This window comes from Natator depressus, chromosome 13, assembly GCF_965152275.1.
Source record: "Natator depressus isolate rNatDep1 chromosome 13, rNatDep2.hap1, whole genome shotgun sequence".
Classification (NCBI taxonomy): Eukaryota; Metazoa; Chordata; order Testudines; family Cheloniidae; genus Natator; species Natator depressus.
Genome location: NC_134246.1, coordinates 41492740 through 41507932, shown reverse-complemented (window position 1 = coordinate 41507932; position 15193 = coordinate 41492740). Strand labels below are relative to the sequence as shown.

General features: G+C 47.6%; 1 long non-coding RNA gene and 1 gene segment (V, D, J or C); one reads left to right on the top strand and one right to left on the bottom strand.

Moving 5' to 3' along the window:
- The first annotated feature begins 2635 nt into the window (after positions 1-2635).
- Positions 2636-3456, top strand: LOC141997200 (T cell receptor alpha variable 41-like). The segment is given in 2 exon segments: positions 2636-2750; positions 3164-3456. Coding segments are annotated over 2 exon segments (408 nt in total).
- Positions 3457-8370: 4914 nt separating this feature from the next.
- Positions 8371-12077, bottom strand: LOC141997036 (uncharacterized). Its single transcript, XR_012641671.1, has 2 exons — positions 10998-12077; positions 8371-8857 (listed from the first exon to the last, which is right to left on the bottom strand). It is a non-coding gene; the product is annotated as an uncharacterized LOC141997036 (long non-coding RNA).
- Positions 12078-15193: the final 3116 nt, after the last annotated feature.

The window sequence follows — 15193 nt, the reverse complement described above, 5'->3', positions numbered from 1 at the left end:
GAAGTTAGGAGGCGAGCACTGGCAGGAAAGGGGTGTGGGGGTGGGGGAAGGGCTATGAAGTGGGGTGAGACCTGCCACAGTTGGGTTTCTGGAGAAGAAAACCTCTTCCTGATTTCTGGGAAAAGGCGGCACCAGAATGGCACTCAGAAATTCGGGGCAAAGAGGAGATGGAACAAGACAAAAGCAGAATAAGATCCCATGGCTGGAAGCTGGAGTGAGACAAATTAAGACTAGAAAGAAAGTGCACATTTTTAACAGTGAGGGTAATTAAACACTGAAACAACTGACCCAGGGACACAGTGGATTCTCCATCATTTGAAGTCTTTAAATCAAGACTGGGTGTCTTTCCTCTAGGTCAGCCACAAGATATGGGCTGGGTGCGGGTATCCCTGAGTATCCTTCTCTGGCTTGTGTTAAAGCAGGAGGTCAGACTAGATGATCACAAAGGTCTCTTCTCACTTTAGGATCTATCCATCAGTCAATCTATTAATATCTCACTGTGGGCTGGGGAAGTATGGGCTGGGTTCCTTGTGGATCTATTCAGAACTAATGGTTGCTGGGCATTTAATTCCCCTAGGCTCCTTTGAAAAGCCTAGTTGAAATTCCATCCTGGGTTGACATTTAACCCAAGGGACACTTAACCCTCACTTCTGGACTTAACTGGCACTTAGGGCTCTGCACAGGGGCAAACATCATGGTATGCTCAGAGGAGCTCAGTTATTCCTGGAAAGAGAACTCCCAGATTTATACTGAGGCTGGCATTCTCAAAAAGGCCTAGGGGATTTAGAGGATCAACTTCCATTGAAATTCAAAAGTATTTGGGCATCTAGTTCCCTTAGGCTGCTTTGGAAATGTGGGTACTCAAGCTGCATGAATTTTAATGGGAATCGGGCATCTTTTTCTCTTAGGCTAGTTTCAAACTCTCAGCCTGCATGTTCAAATCACAGGAACTACAAACTGCATTGAAAGTGGACGGTTCCCCATCACCTAAAACCGAGAGCGAAGTAACAGAAATCCCTCAGGCCCTGCTGGGTTGATCTGAAAAGAAAATGTAATAAAAATGTGGCAAACCCTGTTCTGAAAGCAAACAAACAGGCTTGTGGTCACGTGCTGCCATCTGGAGGCCATTGCGTTGCACTTTGACAGCTGCAGGAATTAATGAAAATTTGTGCAGGAGTTTTCCCCACTGTTTTACTACCAAATATAAAGGCACATCCTTATTTCAGCCTGGACATTGAAATGTCATTTAGACACATAACTACTTATGTGTTTCACGGTCACAGACACAAACACAAAATCTCTGTCACACACACTCACAAAGTTACTCTCTTTCTTCTCTGTCTCTCATACACACACACACAATTTCTACATAAGTGAACTCACAATTCACACGCACAAACAAGTCACGCACTCCCAGAATAACACATATACCAAATTTGCTCTTACATACAACAAACAGCCACACAATCACTCATACACAACCTTCAAATTCATAAAGTGACACACACACTCACACACATCCCAAACTCACTCATGCATGCAGATCAAACATAAATGTACTCTCTCAAAGTCTTGCACACAACTCTCTCTCTCTCTCTCTCTCTCTCTCTCACACACACACACACACACACACACACACACACACACACACACACATTCGTTTATCTGCTGCAACCTGGTCATTTCTGGCCTTCTTGATATCAGAAATATTTGAAAATCTGTCCCCTTATTTCCTCTGACTGAGAATAACTATTGCTAGACTCCTTAACTTCATAAAAACTCAAGAAATGTGCCATTGTGAGGCTAGGTGGCCAAATGTCACTGAAATTCAACAGGACATGGGTTCCTAAATCCCTTTGGTTCCTTTGAAAATCCCAGGCTAAATCCAGTCATGTCTGTCTGCTGCTGAGATACTGCAGGGGTTGGGTCGGGGGGTGGGATGGGACAAAAACGCTTTTAAAATATTTTCAAAGGAGCCCAAGGGAATTAGGCGCTCAGCTCCCTGTGGAATTCAAGGGAAATTGGGCTACAAACTCCCTCAGAAATCTTTGACCATTCCAGCCTAAAACTGCCTGCATTGGGTATTTCTCTGGCCATATTATCACAGTGTCTACCCACCTCACAATCATCACTTTATTGGCCCACACAATACCCGTGTGAGGTGGGAAAGTTACACCCATTTTATGGCTGAGGATCTGAGGAACAAAAGGGCAGATTTTTAAAGGGCTTTAAGTACCTGGTGGGATTTTTCACAAGTGCCTCGGTGCCAAACACCCTTTGAAATCAATGGGTGTTAGGGGTCCTGGGTGTGTTTGAAAACCCCACTGGGCCACCCTTTAAAAACGTGGCCCTGAGTGATTTGCTGAAAGCCACCCAGAATGTCTGTGGTGGAGGAAGGACTCGAACCCAGGCCTTGGCTAACGTTCTAGCCACTGGACCCTCCTGCCTCATCGCAGCGGGTGCTGTTGAGATATTCCCAAGGAAGCCCCTCTTGCTGGGTGCCTTTGTCTACGCTGGGGGTGTACAGCCGTGAGAGGGCAGCTGAGCTTGTGCAGGAGCAAGCGGCGGCAGTTATAGGATCCTAGGCTGGGGGTGTCACATGATGTGTCTGAGCCTAACAAAACATCAGGCCGAGATGAGCCAGGCACCATTGCACCTCAGTGCCCGGCTGCTACCGGTGCCAGAAATTCACCTCACCCCTCTGGGAATCATGAGGCTGCAAATCCTCTGGGTCTTTCTTCCTTTGCACTGTAAGTTTCTGCTCAGAACACTCTGGGCTCCTCCAAGCCAGCTGCTTCGCTTGTCGGACATTGAGGCAGAAATGACTGGAGACGTATTTGATTCAGTTCCCTGCTCTGTTTGATTCAGAGTTACACCACCTATATATGGGAAAGAGGGGGCTGCCAATGGGACACACTCCGTGTCTGATCTATTTACAGAGTCATCTTGTCCCGGGGTTCTTTGTTAGCATTTCTTGCCTCTTTTCAGACTGGGGAAGATTCTAGGTGGAGAGAGATAGGGTGCATGGGTCAATGGATGGACGGAAAGGTGCTTCAGAGGGAAGGATAGGGAGATAGCACATAGGGAAGAATGGTCAGATAGGTAGACAGACAAAGTAAAACACTCTCACCTATATTTTAACTGGTATTTTGTTTCCCTTCAGTCTCCTGCTGTGAAGCCCAAGTGGATCAGAGCCCCCAGTCGCTGGTTACTTGGGAAGGGGAGGTTGTCACCCTGTCCTGCGCGTTCACCACCAAGTACCAAACCTTCCACTGGTACCAGCAGCTCCCTGGGCGAGGCCTGACCTACCTGCTGGCCGTGAGCCCTCAGGGGAACGCTACCGAGCAGCGGTTCGTGGGGCAGCCCCTGGAAGATGGGAAACGCAGCTCTCTACACATCACCGACTCCCAGCTGGGGGACTCAGGCAGCTACCTCTGTGCAGTGAGAGCACAGTGACACAGGCGGAGCTGGGCTCATGGCAAAAACTCTCATCTTCTGAGAGACAGCTTAGGGCAGGAAATGCAGGGACAGATCCTCAGACGGTGTAAAGCAACATTACTCCATGGAAGCCAATCACAGAATCATAGAAATTAGAACTGGAAGGGACACTGATAGGTTATATAGGTCAGGCTTCTGCACTGAAGCAGGAGTAAGTATTATCTAGACCGTCCCTGACAGGTGTTTGTCTAACCTGGTCTTAAAAATCCCCAGTGATGGAGATTCCACAACTTGCATAGGCAATTTATTCCAGTGCTTAACCACCCTGACAGGGGGCTTTTCCTAACGTCTAAACTAAATCTCCCTTTCTGCAATTTAAGCTCATTACTTCTTGTCCTGTCCTCAGCGGTTAAGGAGAACAATTTATCACCTTCTTCTTTAAAACAACCTTTTACCTACTTGAAGGCTGTTATCATGTCTCCCTTCCTTCTCTTCTCCAGATGAAACATGTAGTTTTTTCCTCTTTTCCCTCATAGATCATGTGTTCTAGACCTTTAATAATTTTTGTTTCTGCCCCCTGGGCTTTATTCACATTTTTCCTGAAGTCTGGTGCCCTAAACTGGTCGCAATACTTGAGTCACAGAATGATGTTCACTTTTTTTGCAACAATATTACAATGCTGACTAATATTTAGTTTGCGATCCACTACAACCCCTAGATCCTTTTCTGCAGTACTCCTTCGAGGGCTGGATTAACTCTTCTGGGGTCCTGGGGCTCTTAGATTTTGTGGGGCCCCTCGGCTCCAGGGTAGGGCCAAAAATGCGGGGTTCAGTATGTGGGAGAAGACTGAGACAGGAGGGTGGGTGTGGGAGGGGTGAGGGATCCAACTGGGGGTGCAGGCTCTACGGTGGGGCTGGGGATGAGGCCTTAGGGGTGCAGGAGGTGGCTCCAGGCTGGGACCAAGGGGTTTGGAGTGTGGGAGGGGGCTCAGGGTAGGAGGATGGGGTGGGAGTGCGGGGTCTGGGAGGGAGTTAGGGTGCGAGAGGGGGCTCAGGGTTGGGGTCTGGGTCCTAGGCAAAAGTTAGGGTTTGGGAGGGGGCTCGGGGTTTTGCTGTGGGGGTCTACCATCTAGAAGGGATTTAGGGTGCTGGAGCAGGCTCAGGGCTTGGGCTCAGGGTAGGGGCTCAGGGTTGGGGTGTGGGGTCTGAGAGGGAATTAGGGTGTGGGAGAGGGCTCAGGGTTGGGTTAGGGGGTTGGGTTGAGGGTCACTTACCTGGGGCAGCTCCCCTTTGTTGTGTGTGTGGAGGGGAACAAGTGGCTCTGCGTGGCCCATGCTGCTGCCCTGGCATGCAGCCTCCACCCCCGCAGCTCCCATTGGCCATGATTCCTGGCCATACTTCCTAACTTTCCTATACATTGGGATGGTTTGCTCTTGTGGCCATAATAATATCCCTCTAGAAAAACTGCCAACTCTCCTGCTCTCTTTTTCCCTATAGACTTGCTTATCAGGGGATCTTACTTACCAATTCTCTGAGTTTTTAAGGGACAGATCCTCAGCTCTTGTAAATTGGCAGTGGTCCATTGGAGCCAATGTAGCCATACCCCCAGCAGGTGTAAATCAGTGTAGAAAATGGGGAATGAAACTGTGTTTGCTTCTGTATCATTCTCGTGATCCTTCAGCTGGGATTCCTCTGAAGCAAAGAACTTCTTCCCATCCCCTCTCTGTCCCAGGGCAGCAGATGGCGCTAGAGGGCTCACCCTCCTCCCCTGCAGACCCTGGTTAATTCCCACAGCCTGAGGTCCGGGCTGTCCTCAATGTACCCAGCCCAGCCCAGTTCACAGAGCTGCTGTTCCCCCCCGGGGCACACAATGAAACAGCAGCCTCTGTAGGCGGAGAATCCTTCCCCCTGAGAAGGCTGAAACCTGAGGGGAGGGAGAATTCTCATTTCCACTGGTCTCCTGCAGACCTTCCACGGATTGACTCTGCCTCGGTATATTCCTCTGCAAGGGAGAGAAGAAACGGAGCTCACCATGGCCTCAGGGAGTGGAACTGCTCTGTGGAGCCTTCTCCCCACCTTTGCTTTTCTCTGTGAGTGAAACAAATATCTTCTCGTTCTAAAGGGTAAAAAGATGCAAACTCTTAAAAGTCAGTGAGGGGCAAGATCTTATAGATGGATAGGTAAATAGTTAGATAGATAGCTCTCCATTACACTATCTAACTATGAGCTACTGCACCCATCAGGGAAGAGGGGCCTGCCAATGGGACATATCGCAGCCTCTGATCTATTTGAACAGTAATATTGCTTTGGAGTTCTTTGTTATCATTCCTTGTCCTGCTTTTTTAAGATTCAGGGAGTGTACAGAGAAGAATAAATAGATGCTGATGGCAAGATCTATACCTAACTGTATAGACAAGTAGATATAGATACTGGGGATAGAACAATAGAGTGATGGATGGAGTCTGCAGAGGGAAGGCTGGATAGATAGATCCATAGATAAAGAGTCAATGTAACACTCTCAGATTCTTTACTTTACCTGCTATTATTTCTTTTCCCTCCAGTCTCCTGCTGTGAAGCCCAAGTGGTTCAGAGCCCCGAGTGGCTGGTTACTGGGGAAGGGGAGGTTTCCACCATGTCCTGCTCTTTCACCAGCACTTACCGAAGCTTCTACTGGTACCAGCAGCTGCCTGGGCAAGGGCCGACCCACCTGTTGACTGCGAGCTCTAATGACAATGTCACTGTGGGGCGGTTCATAGGCGAGCGCCTGGAAAGTGGGAAACGCAGCTCTCTGCACATCACCCACTCCCAGCTGGGGGACTCAAGCAGCCACCTCTGCACGGTGGATGCACAGTGACACAGGCAGAGCTGGGCTCAGGGCAAAAACCCTCAGTCTTTGAGAGACAGCTTAGGGGAGGAGATGCAGGGACATATTCCCAGATGTTGCAAAGCAACAGTAGTCCATGGAAGTCGATCACAGAATCATAGAAATGTAGAACTGGAAGGGACACTGATCAGTCGTAGAGTCCAGTCCCCTGCAGTGAAGCAGGAGTGAATATTATTTAGACCACCCCTGACAGGTGTTTGTCTTAAAAACCTCCAATGATGGAGATCCCACAACCTCCCTAGGCAATTTGTTCCAGTGCTTATCCACCCTGACAGGAAGCTTTTCCTAACGTCTAACCTAAATCTTCCTTGCTGCAATTTAAGCTCATTACTTCTTGTCCTGTCCTCAGTGGTTAAGAAGAACAATTTATCATCTTGTTCTTTAAAATAACCTTTTACCTATTTGAAGACTGTTATCATGTCTCCCCTCCTTCTCTTCTCCAGATGAAACATACACAGTTTTTTCTCTTTTCCCTCACAGATCATGTTTTCTAGACCTTTCATAATTTTTGTGGCTGCCCCCTAGGCTTTGTCCACACTTTTCCTGAAGTGTGGTGCTCAGAACTGGTCACAATACTCCATTGGAGGCCTTATCAGTGCTGAGTGGAGTGGAAGAATTACTTCTCTTGCTTAAGCGGAAAAGAGTCCTCTGGCACCTTATAGACTAACAGACTTATTGGAGTATAAACTTTCATGGGTGAATGCCCACTTCGTCGGATGCATTCTCTTGCTTAAAGCGCTCCAGCTAACACATTCCAGAATTATGTTCATTTTTTTGGCAACCATATTATGTAGCTGACTAATATTTAGTTTGTGATCCACTGTAACTCCCAGGTCCTATTCTGCAATACTCCTTGCTAGGCACTCATCTCACATTTTCTGTTTGTGCAATTGATTCCTAAGTGGAGTACTTTGTATTTGTCCTTATTGAATTTCATCCTATTTAACTCAGACCACTTCTCCAGTTTGTCAAGATAATTCTGAATTCTAATTCTGTCCTCCAAAGTACTTGCAACCCCTCCCAGCTTAGTATCCTTTGCAAACTTTACAAGTGTACTCTCTGTGCCATTGTCCATAAACCATTCATGAAGATATTTCATAGAACAAGACCTGGGACAGATTCCCCATGGGACCCCATTCGATATGCCCTTGTAACTCAACTGTGAACCATTGATAACTATTCTCTGTGTACACTTTTCCAGGCAGTTGTGCACCCATCTTATATAAGATTTGTCTGGGTGATATTTCTCTAATTTGTTTTTGAGAAAGTCAGGTGAGATAGTAGCAAAAGTCTTACTAAAGTTGAGACATATCCCATCTACCACTTCTCCCCTATCCATGAGACTTGTTAAAGAGGGAACTACCTTGGTTTGACATGATTTGTTCTTGACAAATCCATGCTGGCTGTTATTTATTATCTTATTTTCTTCTAGGAGATTACAAATAGATTGTTTGATCATGTTTTGCTACATTATCTTTGCAGACCCTGAAATTAAGCTGACTGGTTTATAATTCCCAGGGTTGTCCATATTCCCTTTTTAAAGACAGGCACTACATTTGTCCTTCTCCAGTCCTCTGTTGTCTCTCCCGTCCTCCATAAGTTCTCAAAGATAATCACTGATGCTCAGAGAACTCTTCATCCAGTTACTAGGATGTATTTCATCAGGTCCTGCCGACTTGAAGACATCTAACTTGTCTAAGTAATTCTTAATTTTTTCTTTTCCTGTTTTAGCCTCAGTTCCTACCCCCATTTACACTCTGACGTCCACTATGTTAGCTGCCCAATCACTTAACTTTTTTGGTGAAAACGGAAACAAAATAGGCATTTAACAATTCAGCCATTGCTGCATTTTCTGTTATTGTCTTTCCATCCTTATTGAGTAGTGGGCCAACCCTGTTCTTGGTCTTCCTCATTCTTCTTGTATATTTGTAAAATACTTTGTTATCCTTTATGACCCTAGCTAGTTTAATGTCATTTTGTGCCTTGGCTTTTCTAATTTGTTCCCGAGATGCTTGTGCTGCTGTTTTTTAATATTTGCTCTCGTTTCTACTGTTTGCCTGTTTCTTTCTTTCTTTTTTTTTTCTTTTTGTTTTTTTGAGCTTCAGGTCATTGAAAACCTCCTGGTTGAGCCAAGGTGGCCTCATACCATACTTCCTAACCTTCCCATACCTTGGGATAGTTTGCTCTTGTGCCCTTCATAATATCTCTCTAAAAACCGCCAACTCTCCTGAACTCTTTCCCCCCCATAGATTTGCTTCCCAGGGGATCTTACCTACCAATTCTCTGAGCTTTCAAGGGGACAGATCCTCAGCTCTTTTGAATTGGCAGTGGTCCATTGGAGTCAATGTAGCCATATCCCCAGCTGCTTTAAATCGGGGTAGGTCCATTGGAGTAAATGCATGTTGAAGAGGTGTATGGCTCTGTATCATTGCCATCCTTCCCCTTGAGAGGCTGTAACCTGAAGGGACAGAAAATTCTCATTTCCACTGGTCTCCTGCAGACCTTTCTCGGATTGACTCTGCTTCAGTATCTGCATCTGCAAGGGAGAGAAGAACAGAGCTCACCATGGCCTCAGAGAGTGGAGCTACTCTGTGGGGCCTTCTCCTCACCTTTGTTTTTCTCTGCGAGTGAAACAAATATTTCCTTGTTCTAGAGGGCAAAAGGATGCAGATTCTTAGATGTCAGTGAGAGTTAAAATCTCTTAGATAGATAGAGAAATGAAGATCTCTCTCTCTCTCTCTCTCTCTCTCTCTCTCAGAGCTACTGCACCCATTTGTTTCCCTCCAGTCTCCTGCTGTGAAGCCCAAGTGGTTCAGAGCCCCGAGTGGCTGGTTACTGGGGAAGGGGAGGTTTCCACCATGTCCTGCTCTTTCACCAGCACTTACCGAAGCTTCTACTGGTACCAGCAGCTGCCTGGGCAAGGGCCGACACCTGTTGACTGCGAGCTCTAATGACAATGTCACTGTGGGGCGGTTCATAGGCGAGCGCCTGGAAAATGGGAAACGCAGCTCTCTGCACATCACCCACTCCCAGCTGGGGGACTCAAGCAGCTACCTCTGCGCGGTGGATGCACAGTGACACAGGCAGAGCTGGGCTCAGGGCAAAAACCCTCAGTATTTGAGAGACAGCTTAGGGGAGGAGATGCAGGGACATATTCCCAGATGTTGCAAAGCAACAGTAGTCCATGGAAGTCGATCACAGAATCATAGAAATGTAGAACTGGAAGGGACACTGATCAGTCGTAGAGTCCAATCCCATGCACTGAAGAAGGAGTAAGAATTATCGAGACCAGGGCTTCTCAAACCTGGTCCATGGCTTGTTAAGGGTAAGCCCCTGACACGCTGCAAGATGCTTTGTTTACCTGAGCATCTGCAGGTACGGCAGCTTGCAGCTCCCAGTGACCACGGTTCACTGTTTCCAGCCAATGGGAGGTGCAGGAAGTGGTGGCCTGGACCGCGCCGCTTCCCGCAGCTCCCATTGGCCAGGAACGCTGCACCGCAGCCACTGGGAGCTGCGAGCTGCCGTACCTGCAGATGCTCAGGTAAACAAAGCATCTTGCAGCGTGCCAGGGGCTTACCCTGAACAAGCCATGGACCGAGTTTGAGAAGCCCTGGTCTAGGTGATATTTCTTTAGTTTGTTTATGACAAAGTTATGTGAGATTGTATCAAAAGTCTTACTAATGTTGAGAAATATCCCATCTACAGCTTCCCCCCACCCACAAAACTTGTTATTCTGTCAAAGAAGGTTACTACCTTGGTTTGACATGATTTTTTTCTTGGAAAATCCATGTTGACTGTTATTTATTACCTTATTTTCATCTCAGAGGTTACAAATAGATTGACTGATTATTTGCTCCATTATCTTTCCAGATACTGAAATTAAGCCTACTGGTTTATAATTCCCCTCGTTTTCCATATTGCCCTTTTTATAACTAGGTACTATATTTGCCCTTCTCCAGTTCTCTGGTATCTGTCCTGTCCTCCCTAAGTTATCAAAGATAAATTGCTAATGGATTCAGCCAGTTCCTTAAGTATTCTAGGCTGTATTTCATTAGGCCCTGCTATCTTGAAGACACTTAACTTGTCTAAGTAATTCTTAATTTGTTCTTTTCCTGTTTTAGCTCAGATCCTGCCCCATTTACACTGATGTTCACTATGTTAGCTGCCTGATTACTTAACTTTTTTTTGGGGGGGGGAGGGGGGTGGAAACTGAAACAAAAAGGGCATTGAACAATTCAGCCATTGCAGCATTTTCTGTTATACTCTTTCCATCCTTAGTGAGTAATGAGTCTATCCTGTCCTTGGTCTTCCTCTCTGTTCTTATTTATTTGTCAAATACTGCCTTGATATCCTTTATGATCCTAACTAGTTTAATCTCATTTTGTGCCTTGGCCTTTCTAATTTAGTCCCTACATGCTTGTGCGTTTTTAAAAGTATTTGTCCTTTGTAATTTAATCTAGTTTCTGCTTTTTGCCTGACTTTTTTTTTTTTTTTTTTGACTTTCAGGTCATTGAAGACCTCCTGATTAAGCCAAGGTGGCCTCTTACCACAATTCCTAACTTTCCTATTGGTTGGGATAGTTTGCTTTTGTACCCCTATTAATATCTCTCTAAAAAACTGCAAACTCTCCTGCTCTGTTTCTCCCCATAGACCTGCTTCCCGGGGCTCTTACTTACCAATTGTCTGTGTTTTCAAGGGGTTAGATCTCAGCTTTCCTAACTTGGCAGTGGTCTATTGGCGTCAATGGAGCCATGCCCCCAGCTGATGTAAATCGGCCAAGATCCACAGGAGAAAATGGATGGTGCAGCTGTGCCTGGTTCCGTATCATTCCCATGATAAAAGCTGGAATTCCCCTGTATCAAAGAATTTCTCCCCCGCTTTTCTCTAACCGGACAGCAGATGGCGCTAGAGGGCTCACCCTCCTCCCCTGCAGACCCTGGTTAATTCCCACAGCCTGAGGTCCGGGCTGTCCTCAATGTACCCAGCCCAGCCCAGTTCACAGAGCTGCTGTTCCTCCCCGGGGCACACAATGAAACAGCAGCCTCTATAGGCGGAGAATCCTTCCCCCTGAGAAGACTGAAACCTGAAAGGACAGAAAATTCTCGTTTCCACTGGTCTCCTTCAGACCCTCCTTGGATTGATTCTGCTTCGGTATCTGCATCTGCAAGGGAGAGAAGAAACGGAGCTCACCATGGCCTCAGAGAGTGGAGCTGCTCTGTGGAGCCTTCTCCTCACCTTTGTTTTTCTGTGTGAGTGAAACAAATATTTTCTCGTTCTAAAGGGCACAAAGATGCAGAATCTTGGAAGTCAGTGAGGGACAAGATCTGTTAGCCTTTCTTCATGGCTCTGTCAGTAGGGATCTATCTATCGATCTATCTATCCATCCATCCCCATATACCGCCTCTATCTATCTATCTATCCATCTATCTATCGATCTATCTAAAGAGCTACTGCACAAGTCAGGAGAGAGGGGTCTGCCAATGGGCCATAATTCAGCATCTGATCTATTTGAATAGTAATATTGCGTTGGAGTTATTTGTTAGCATTTCTTGTCCTGCTTTTTAAGATTCGGGACGAGAACAGAGAGAAATATAGAGATGTAGATGGAAAGATCTATATCTATCTGTATTGATATATAGACATGTAGAAATAGATATTGGGCATGGAACAATAGAATGATGGATGGAGGCTGCAGAGGGAAGGCTAGATAGTTAGATCCATAGATAAACAGACAATGTAACACTCTCATATTCTTTATTTTACCTGCTATTATTTTGTTTCCCTGCAGTCTCCCTCTGCGAAGCCCAAGTGGTTCAGAGCCCCGAGTGGCTGATTGCAGGGGAAGGGGAGGTCTCCACACTGTCCTGCTCTTTCACCAGCGCTTACCAAATCTTCTACTGGTACCAGCAGTTGCCTGGGCAAGGGCCGACTCACCTGTTGACCACAAGCTCTAATAACAATGTCACTGTGGGGCGGTTCATAGGCGAGCGCCTGGAAAGTGGGAAACGCAGCTCTCTGCACATCACCGACTCCCAGCTGGGGGACTCAGGCAGCTACCTCTGCGCGGTGGATGCACAGTGACACAGGCAGAGCTGGGCTCAGGGCAAAAACCCTCAGTCTCTGACAGGCAGCTTAGGGGAGGAAATGCAGGGGCAGTTCCCCAGGTGGTTTAAAGCAGCGTAATTCCATGGCAGCCATAGGGACAGATCCTGACCTGTTATAAATGAAAACAGCTCTAGTGAAATCAACGGGGCCATATCGTGAGGACCAGGGGACTGGAACCCAGGCCTTCAGATCCTGGGACAGCTGTGTGAAGATCAGCGTAAATCCGGAGTCACTCCACATGTGTTCATTGTGGTGACTAGATTACAAGAAATCCGAGACACGAATTCATTTTCTTTTCTTTTTTTCCCACGGGATACTTTCTCAAGGAAAGTTCATTTCTAAACATAATCAGAGGGAAACCACCTTCCCTTAAGGGAGCCGAATGCAAAATATCTCTGGCTTCAAAGCTATAAGGTCATCCACGTTTCATTAGCAACAAGAAACAAACAAAACTAACCCCCCCTCCCCCCCCGCGCCCATGAAAGCCAGAACAAAGTTTTCTGCTCCCCCGTATCCCTGTGCCGTTCAGACAAGAACCCGGGAGGGGGCTCTCCAGAACTGAGACCACTTTCTGGTTGGTCTATAAATCCAGTTTTTTTCTCTCCACTTCCTCCGTTAAGCCTCACCCCAACCCCTCCAGTCCCGGACCCTGCGAGACTTTTTAGCAGCTCAGCGCAAAGGCAGCTACCAACCAAGCACAGAGAGGTTTGGTGCTTGACACAAAAAGTCACAATTTAATTCGGAGCGGAAGCAGCGTTCCCGGATTCCTTCAGCCCTCAGAAGACAGAGGCCGGCTTCCCTCTGCGAGAAGAGCTTAATTAATTTCTTTTAACATTGCTGGGGGCTGGGGGTGCCTGAGTGGAGAGAAAACGGAGCTGCTCCTCTTGCAGAAGCGCAGAGACACCGAATCTTCATTGAGAGGATGCTTAAAACCCTGGTCTCCATGACTGCGCTGCTCCTTGTTTCCAGTGAGTCAGATTCCCACGTGGCATTTCTGGGCATTATTCCCCCCTTAATTTATCAATTTTCACCTGTGTCCAGGTGTCCTTCTCGGCGACACTTCACGCTGCTGCTTCTGCTGCTGCCAGTTTCCCTGTCTGTGTCTGGGGGATTTTTCATGCTGTGGTTTTCTTTTATTCCCAGGCGGAGCGGTGGACGGGAAGGTTTCTCAGCCTGCTGCGCTGCTTTTCCTGGCGGGGGGCAGGGCTGACCTCCCCTGTAACCACAGTGTCGCTGGCTACGAGAGAATTTTTTGGTACTATCAGCGCCCCGGAGCTACCCCTCGAGCTGTGATCTCTGGCTACAACTCCGCGGAGACGTCGGAGCGGTTTGAACTGTCCATTGACCCCTCCGGCCGGTCCGCCGCGCTGCGCATCACCAAGGTGGCGGTGGAGGACTCGGGGGTGTATTACTGCGCCGTGAGAGGCACAGCGAGAGGAAATGCAGGGCGAGCTGAACAAAAACCTCCCCGAGTCTGCGGGCTTGTCTACACTGCCAAGTTTTGTCAACAAAACTGCCTTTTGGCAGCAAAATAGCGAGAGCGTACACACTGCCCTGCAACGGGACTTTGTCGGAAAAAAACACTCAATTTTGGAGACAATAAACTTCCACCCCTGCGAGGGCTTCTCTACACTACCAAGTTTTGTCGATGTCATCATGAAAAAATCGACAAAAGCAAAGGCACCAAAGCGTGTCTAGATTTTCTCCCTCTGTCGACAGATCATGTCCACATTCGGGGCACCATTGTCAGCAGTCTGAGCAACGCACTGTGCGTATGAATCCCACAGCGCCTGGTGACACCATCTGCCCATAGGTGTTGTGGGAAGGCAGAAATGGAGAACGGCACATCCTGGGACGTGCAAAATGTCCCATCATGCACTGCTTTCTGTCCCAGCCCTCCAAGGGTTTCCGGCTTCCTTTCGCACCATTTTTCCAGCGGTCCGTCTTTCTAGTGCGCGCCAGCATCTGCAGTGAGAGAGGATGGATCCCGCGCTTCTCTCCTATGCACTGTCAGCTGCCATAAGGACACTGCGCATGGCAGCACAGTTACTCGTTAAGTTAATGACAGAGGACAACCCGCAGGCACCCGAGTGTGATATGGACGGCAGCAACTTATCAGTGCTTTTGGCATTCACAGAGCAGCTGCATACGGTAGACCGTTGCTTTTTGGGCTAGGGAAACAAGCACTGATGGGTGGGATCGCATTGTCATGCAGGTGTGGGATGAAGACCAGCGGGTACAGAACCTTAGGATGCACCTTCCTGGAGCTCTGTGCTGAGCTGTCCCCCGACCTGCGGCGCAAGGCCACCAGGCTGAGAGCTGCCCTGTCCGTAGAGAAGCGTGTTGCAATTGCTGTGTGGAAGCTGGCGAATTCAAACTGCTACCGGTCAGTTGCAAATCAATTTGGAGTGGGAAAGTCCACTGTTGGGGCTGTATTACTTCAAGTCTACAGGGCAATAAATCATATCCTGCTATGGAGGACCGTGACTCTGGGAAATGTGCATGAAATAGTGGATGACTTTGCAGAGATGGGTTTCCCTAACTGTGGCGGGCCGATTGATGGCACATACATTCCAATTTTAGCCACAGACCACCTTGCCTCAGAGTACATCAATAGGAAGGGATACTTCTCCATGGTGTTGCAGGTGCTTGTGGAGCCCTGAACAAAAACCTGACACCTCTCTCTACTGTAAGAAACTGACTCCTGCAGGTGAAGTTAGGAGGCGAGCACTGGCAGGAAAGGGGTGTGGGGGTGGGGGAAGGGCTA